Genomic DNA, 8,794 nt, shown 5'->3' with positions numbered 1-8,794 from the left:
CTCAATTTTGAAAATTGTAATAATTCATAACGAAACGCTATTTTTCAGAACCATGGATGGCCTCAAATAGAAAACTCATGAATACCAATATTGCTCCACTCATCAAGATCTACATTTCATATATAGACCATTTTTGGATTTGACAAAGTACTGGCAAAGTGTAGTTCAAAATCCACATCAAGATGTTACAATTATATTACTCAAGATGTCAAGTACAAATCACTACCATTATCAAGCTAGCACAGTGGTAAACTTTTTCTTAACGTAATGCCCTTGGTTATGATCATTCCGTAACCATGGAGTGTCCTCTGCAGCGAGCATGATGCTCGGGTCTTTGGCCACAGAGAAGGGTGGCATCCGTTCATCCTTTTCATAATCCTCTGACACGTCTGACTTGTCTTCAATACCCACGATGTTTCTTTTCCCTATAAGATCGATGTGTCGCTTTGGCTCGTTGGTGTTTTTCTCATCTTGTTTCCCTCTCTTGGGTTTTGTAGACATGTCTTTCACATAGAACACCTGATTCACCTTAGTACCGAGGACGAATGGATCGTTTGTATATCCAATATTGTTGAGGTCCACTGTTGTCATTCTGTACTCCTTATCGACTGATACCCCTCCTTTCATCTTCACCCATTGGCATAGGAATAAAGGGACTGTAAAATTATGTGCATAGTCTAGTTCCCAAATCTCCTCTATACGACCATATATGTGTGCCTGTCCCCATCCGTGTCCGTGGCATCCACACGGACACCACTATTTTGGTTGGTACTCTTTTTATCTTGTGATACGGTGTAAAATGTATTTCCATTTATCTCGTACCCTTTGTACATGAGGACGTGCCACGCTGGTTGCCTAACCAACAAATAAAGTTCATCTCCAATATCTTTATCACCCTGGCATTTTTTTCGCAACCAGTCACCGAATGTTTCCATGTGATGACGCGTAACCCAAGTCTCATTCTTTCCAGGATTCTCGGATCGTACAAAATCCATGTGTTCCTCAATATAGGGTTCCACCACAATGGAGTTTTGAAGGACTGTGTAGTGCGCTTTATTGAATAAATCATCACCCTGGCTGATATATGTTTTCTTTCCAAGTGTACCCTTTCCACCGAGTTTCCCCTCATACCTTGATTCAGGAAGACCAATCGGGTCAAGATCAGGAATGAAGTCCACACAGAACTCAATGACCTCCTCTGTCCCGTATCCCTTGATGATGCTTCCTTCTGGCTAACCCCGCTGGTGAACATATTTTTTCAGTACACCCATAAATCTCTCTAAGGGAAACATGTTGTGTAGGAAGACAGGACCCAGAATATGAATCTCTTTGACCTGATGAACTAGGAGATGTGTCATGCTATCAAAGAAAGATGGAGGAAACACCAACTCAAAGCTGACAAGACATTGAAACCACATCGTTCTGTAGAGTAGCTAGATCAAGAGGATTGATTGCCTTCTGAGAAATTGCATTGAGGAATGCACACAACTTCACGGTGGCCAGACTTACATGTGGAGGTAGAATTCCCCTTAAAGCAACCGGAAGCAGTTGTGTCATAATCACGTGGCAGTCGTGCGATTTTAAGTTGACAAATTTTTTCTCTGGCACATTTATTATACGCTTTATGTTGGAGGAGAACCCAGATGGGACCTTGATGCTGCTTAGGCACTCAAACATGATTTCCTTGTCCTCAATGCTAAGAGTGTAGCTAGCAGGTCTTAAATACTGGCTCCCATCATCTGTCTGCTCTGGATGCAGGTTGTCTCGTTCTTTCATACGCTTTAAGTCCTCTCGAGCCTCAAGGGTATCCTTAGGCTTTCCAAACACACCCATAAACCCTAGGAGATTGACACAAAGATTCTTCGTCAGGTGCATCACGTCGATGGAGTGGCGGACCTCAAGGTGTTTCCAATATGGTAGCTCCCAAAATATTGACTTTTTCTTCCACATTGGGGCACGCCCCGAAGCATCTTTCGGAACAGATTCGCTGCCTTCTCCCTTTGCAAACACTACTTTCAAGTCTTTGACTATCTCGAATACCTCTGCCCCATCTCGGTTGCCTGGCTTGGACCGGTGTTCTGCCGTACCTTTAAAATGTTTGCCTTTCTTTCTCAACTGGTGGTTCTTAGAAAGAAATCGATGATGGCCAAGGTACCCGACCTTTCGACATTTTTTCAAATAGACAGCTTGAAGGTCACCAAAGCAATGGGTGCAAGCATTATATCCCTTGTTTGTCTGTCCTGAAAGATTGCTTAGAGCTGGCCAATCATTGATTGTCACGAACAACAATGCTCATAGGTCGAATGCTTCCTGTTTGTACTCATCCCACATACGCACCTGGTTTGCTCCATAGAAGCTGGAGTTCCTCAACCAATGGCATCAGGTAAACATCGATGTCGTTGCCAGGTTGCTTCGGACCTTGGATGAGCACCGGCATCATAATGAACTTCCGCTTCATGCATAACCACGGAGGAAGGTTGTAGATACATAGAGTAACGGGCCAAGTGCTATGAATAGAGCTCTGGTCCCCAAAATGATTAAATCCATCCATACTCAATGCGAACCTTAGGTTTCTTGCGTCCTCTGCAAAGTCCGGGAATTCTCTATCGATTCCTCTCCACTGAGAACCATCTGCGGGGTGTCTCAAAATGTTGTCCACCTTACGGTCTTCTTTGTGCCATCGCAACAACTTTGCATGCTCCTTATTTCTGAACAAACGTTTTAGGCGTGGAATTATTGGAGCATACCACATAACCTTGGCAGGGATTCTCTTCCTTGGACGTTCTTCATCCTCAACATCGCCAGGGTCATCCCGCAAGATCTTGTACCGTGACGCATGGCAAATAGGGCATTCATCTAATTTCTCATGCTCGCCACGGTACAGGATGCAGTCATTAGGGCATGCATGTATCTTCTCGATTTGTAATCCCAAAGGGCAGACGATCTTTTTTCCTTCGTATGTAGTGGTGGGTAACTCATTAGGCTTCGGAAGCATCTTTTTTTTGATCTTTAGTAATTTTCCAAATGCCTTGTCAGAAATATAATTCTCTGCCTTCCACTGTAACAACTCCAGTGTCGTGCCTAGCTTTTTCTGTCCCTCTTCGGCCGACAGGTAGAGTAGCTTCTTGTGATCCTCTAGCATTTGGTCAAATTTAGCCTTCTCCTTTGCACTTTCGCAATCTCTCTGTACGTCGTGAATGACATCACCAAGAGCATCGTCATCATCAACGATACTGTTTCCTGCATCCCCGTCTTCTTCACCTTCGTCCTCTACTGCGAAGTCGCAGTATTGAGCAAAAACATCGTCAGGGTACGCTTGCTCTTATTCACCTTCTTCCATCATAACCCCGTACTCTCCGTGTTTGGTCCAACAAATATAGTTTGGCATGAAACCATTCGTGAACAAGTGCAAGTGAATTTATCTTGAGTTTGAAAATTCCTTCAAATTCTTACACACGGCACATGGACAGCACATAAATCCATCCCGTTTATTTTGCTCTGCTACTCTGCGGAATTCTCGCACGCCCTCAATGAACTTGTTGGAGCAGCAATCGGCATTGTACATCCAATGGCGTGCCATTATCTGCATTATCATGGAATTGTAATTTTTCTATTAGAAGCTATAATTTTATCACTAAAGAAAATTAATTTCAAGAATTTTTAAAGTGAAAAACAATTTATTTAACAATTACAACAAAAATTATATTATTAATATTTTAAAATAAGAACATGGCCATATTAAAGTAAAAAATATCCTATAATATCTATAATAGAACTAAATATGATTCGTGTATACATAGTAGTAATGATTTGTGTATACTAGTTTCTAGCGGGCACACACTTAGCATCGTTCAAAAAAATTCAAACATGAGAAGATGATGATTGGATAGATAGCAACATGAAATAATTAAAATAGACATATGTCCAATATGAAATTACATATGGCGGTGAGAAACATAGGAGGATGAAGCTAGCAGCCTTTCAAACAAATCGACGACGGCGTAGAAGCGTTGAAATGGATCGATCGCGAGAGATGAGAGCAATAACAAGCAAGAACAATGGAAGAACAAGAAAGAACAAAGGTCCTCGGGCTCGGGCAGGGAGAGGAAGAAGGGAGGAGGGAGATTCAATTTATAGCGGGAGGGTTTAGTCCCGGTTGGTGTTACCAACCGGGACTAAACACCTACCTTTAGCCCCGGTTGGTGCCAACGACCGGGACAAAAGGTTTAGTCCCGGTTAGTGGCACAAACCAGGGCTAAATGTAGGTCTTTAGTCCGAGTTGGTAACACACACCGGGACTAAAGGTCCCTCCCCGATAGCGTCTGACACCGGAGCCGTTGGGGAGGGACCGTTAGTCCCGGTTGGCTTTACCAACCAGGACTAAAGATCTCTTTTGTCCCGGACGCCAAAAATGCCGGGACTAAAGCTCATTTGGCAAATCGACGAAAAATCTGTTATTAGTGAACTGTATGAATATGTTACAAAAATAGAGAGCTTTAGTCAATTTTTTTCTTCGGAGCAAAAGAAATAGTTCTATTATACAAGCTGCCAAGAGGGGCATGTTATGTTAGTCGTTGGATTCCAAAGCAGGCCACGTGTCGTGCATCGGGTGAGGAGGCTCATCGTCGATGGAATGAGCCCATAGCCCACCCAATTCCCTCCCTGAAACTCTGCGTAGAACTTTTTTTTTTCAAGAAAAGGTTGCTCTACGGATGAAGCAAGCAAACGCGTGTTAGGGCCCTACTAGGGCGCTCGCAAGCCATCCTCGAGCGGTTTGGCGGACTCGCGCTCGTCGCCTCTCCAATCCAGAGCTTCTAGCGTGGGACCGGAAGAATGCCCCCGCACGTACGTCCCGATCGGTGTAGTCCAGGTCAATTGTCCACAGGTACCAGAAAAAAGATCGATACCAGAATGGATCCATTGGCTGCATTGCACCCCCCCAAGTACATGGTTCTGGAAATTCTCAGATCAGGGGACCAATTACGTTGCCAGAATTTTTTAAAAAAAACCAAAGTAGGCTAGAAATTTTTTAAAAAAACCAAAGTAGGCTTGGCTAGGCAAGCTTCACACAATTGTGAGTCGTCGAGCCCTAGAATGAAAATGCTAGATCCATTATTTTCGAGTTGAATTCAAAATTGGCGCGCTTTGGCGTAGTGCAAATGCGAGTTGCCGAGTTGCGACGACCAACGTCTAGCTAGTCAAGAAGAATATCTATGCAGCCACGTCGGAAGAATATATGCCAAACTCTCAAGTCCTCAAGTGTCAAGTCTTCTTCCACAGAAGGACGATGTTGCTGCATGCTACCGTGAAGAAAACGTTAGCATGGACGCGTCTGCTGTCATGGTCTGTTGAACGTTGGGCCATGCATGACAAGGGAATGCAATAATGCAAGGCACTGATCGCGGCGAGGCCTATATATAAATGCAGCACTTGCCATGCCTAAGGCACTCCATCATCCATCAAGCAGTTCGCTGTAAGTTGCGAACGTTAACTATATACCATGGCATCTCCGTCTCCATTATTGGCGCTGTTCGTGGTTGTGCTGCTTGCTGGTAGTGCCAGCTCCACTGTTGATGGTGCAGATGCGCAAAGGTACATAGTCGTAGCTACTAGTTCGCTGAAGCCATCAGAAGTCTGCTCAGGCCATAAAGGTAAAAAGTCTGCTCAGAGTAATTGACTAATTTAATTGTATCTATATATTATTCAAAAATAATGATAGCTAATTATACACCACCAAATACGCACTAACACTAATCTTGTTATGATAAAAACTAATGGGATATAAAATACGCACAAAATATATTTTAATCGTCATCATATTTGCACTTATCAAAAATAATATTGCCATTATAGTTACTATATATGTAATAATATACATATTGATAATGCTTAATTTATTCACTAATAACAAAGATAAGAAAACATGGATGAACTGTCTAGCATGTTTTGGTGGCACATATATCCAGCTTTTGGAAAAAAAATACACTTCTATCGGAATATCTATATAGACTCACTCATAAACCAAACAACAATCCATAGATGGCTCATATCACATCGACCAATATCTATCCAACCAAACGCACCCTAAGAGCCTCATATAAAATCATTAACACCAAATGTACTCAAGGAAAGGTTCTTCTATTACAATTAGTAACAGATATGTTGTCCTAGCTAGTCTTATAAGGAAATCTTGTGAGAAGGTGATAGTGCGGCAGGTGTGTTGAAAGTCAAGTGAATTGGCACGACCGGCTGCTTATAACTACTTTCTCTGTTTTTAAGTACATCTTATTAACTTTGTCCTATGTCAAATATTTATATCTGTAACCATTAATTTTTTAAAAATTACTTCCTTCATCCTAAATTATAAGTCATTCCAAGAATATTGAAGAGTCAAAGCATATCGAGTTTAACCAAATTTATATGATAAGATAATAGCATTTGTGATACCAACTAAGTATCATTAGGTTCTTGATTAATTATATTTTCATAGTATATCTATATCTATTTCAGGTCCTAAATTTTAGTAATTCTTCTATAATTTTGGTCAAATTTAAGATGCTTTGACTCTCAAAGATTCTTGTAATAACTTATAATTTAGGATGGATGGAGTATATAGGTTCATGACAAAAGTTATGTTTTTAGATTCAGTATGAAATATTTTAATATATAATATATAATTATAGGTGATGAACTTATGGGGATTTTTTAAAAAAGGGATTGTCTAGGAATAATGTTTGACTTAGAACAAAGCTAATATGACATGTAAAAACAGAAAAGGTGTATACAAACACTATTTATTTATTTATTTATATTATAAAAAATCAATTTTCCTTACTTCCAAAAAATCAATTTTCCTAAGGTGGTTGGCTTGGTTGGTTCACTTCTGGAAAATAACATTTAGAGGCAGTTGCTTGCTTGTCTCTACAAATTCATTAGCTTTATCGATTCTAAAAAAATATGTCTTATACCCGCAATCAGAAAACTGGTTTTCTATAATGTTTCTCATGGTCCAGTATCCTGATCCAGTTACCCCGTCCAAGAACGGTTCCACGCTAGCACTGAGCCACCGTCACGGCCCGTGCTCTCCGGTCATCTCCAAAGAGAAGCCTTCGCATGAGGAAACGCTCCGCCGAGACCAACTCCGTGCCGCCTACATCCAGGCAAAGGTTTCTTCTCGATACAATAATGTCGCCAAAGAGCTCCAGCAGTCGGCGGTGACTATCCCGACTAGCTCCGGCTACTCCCTGGGCACCACAGAGTACGTGATCACCGTCACCATCGGCACGCCCGCCGTGACCCAGGTCATGAGCATCGACACAGGCAGCGACGTCTCGTGGGTCCAGTGCGCGCCGTGCGCCGCGCAGTCGTGCTCCTCGCAGAAGGACAAGCTGTTCGATCCGGCCATGTCCGCCACGTACTCCGCCTTCTCCTGCGGCTCTGCCCAGTGCGCGCAGCTCGGCGACGAGGGCAATGGCTGCCTGAAATCGCAGTGCCAGTACATCGTCAAGTACGGCGACGGCTCCAACACGGCGGGGACGTACGGCTCCGACACTCTGAGCCTCACCTCGTCCGACGCCGTCAAGAGCTTCCAGTTCGGGTGCAGCCACCGCGCGGCCGGCTTCGTGGGAGAGCTGGACGGCCTCATGGGGCTCGGTGGCGACACGGAGTCCCTCGTGTCGCAGACGGCGGCGACCTACGGCAAAGCGTTCTCCTACTGCCTCCCGCCGCCGTCGAGCTCCGGCGGCGGGTTCCTCACCCTCGGCGCAGCAGGTGGCGCGTCGTCGTCGCGCTACTCACACACGCCCATGGTGAGATTCAGCGTTCCTACCTTCTACGGCGTGTTCCTCCAGGGCATCACCGTGGCCGGGACCATGCTCAACGTGCCGGCCTCGGTCTTCTCCGGCGCATCCGTCGTCGACTCCGGCACCGTCATCACGCAGCTGCCGCCCACGGCGTACCAGGCGCTACGGACGGCGTTCAAGAAAGAGATGAAGGCGTACCCGTCGGCGGCTCCGGTGGGCAGCCTGGACACCTGCTTCGACTTCAGCGGCTTCAACACGATCACGGTGCCCACGGTGACACTGACTTTCTCCCGTGGCGCCGCCATGGACCTCGACATCTCCGGCATCCTCTACGCTGGCTGCCTCGCGTTCACGGCCACGGCCCATGATGGCGACACCGGAATCTTGGGGAACGTGCAGCAGCGTACGTTCGAGATGCTATTCGATGTTGGAGGCAGAACCATTGGATTCCGCTCTGGTGCATGCTAAATTTCTAGGATGATCGAGCCAATAATGTTCGCTACCTAAGAGTATATATATCGCTCTCGTCAATCAATAATTTTTAAGGTAATATAATGTGGTAAAATATATATAGTCCCGAAGTAATGTATTTCATTGAAATACAACCGAATAAGCATGAATGAACATTTAGATGTTGTTTATCAACACGGCTGTGAAAATTTTAATCACGAGTATAGATTCAGTAGTCGCTGGTGCAGCGTGAGTGAGCTACTGTTTACAAGCACATCCGGATTGACGGGCTTTGCCGAGTGCGGCAACATAGAACACGTGACAAAATTTGAATCGGAAAAACCTCACAAAAATTGACCTCCCTCTCACGTGTCTCCTCCTCTAACCACTACATCACATTATCACTTCTATATCTTATTTATTTTGGTTCCTGTTGACAGTAATTAACTCTAATTTTTAACCGTCAACTAACCACAGGAGAGACCCAAAATGACTTATAAGTAGGGATGAAAACAGATGGGATACAGATGGATATCACTGAT

General features: G+C 44.1%; 1 protein-coding gene across 1 annotated transcript; it reads left to right on the top strand.

The window, feature by feature from the left end:
• LOC8076446 (aspartyl protease family protein At5g10770) lies at positions 5,453-8,476 on the top strand. Its single transcript, XM_002438246.2, has 2 exons — positions 5,453-5,651; positions 7,027-8,476. Exons 1-2 carry the CDS (start codon positions 5,501-5,503, stop codon positions 8,268-8,270), a joined length of 1,395 nt encoding a protein of 464 aa, XP_002438291.1. The 5' UTR covers positions 5,453-5,500; the 3' UTR covers positions 8,271-8,476.

Source organism: Sorghum bicolor, chromosome 10, assembly GCF_000003195.3.
Source record: "Sorghum bicolor cultivar BTx623 chromosome 10, Sorghum_bicolor_NCBIv3, whole genome shotgun sequence".
NCBI classification, from domain to species: Eukaryota; Viridiplantae; Streptophyta; class Magnoliopsida; order Poales; family Poaceae; genus Sorghum; species Sorghum bicolor.
Note: the sequence above shows the minus strand (reverse complement) of the source record. Positions and strands in the feature narration are given on the sequence as shown.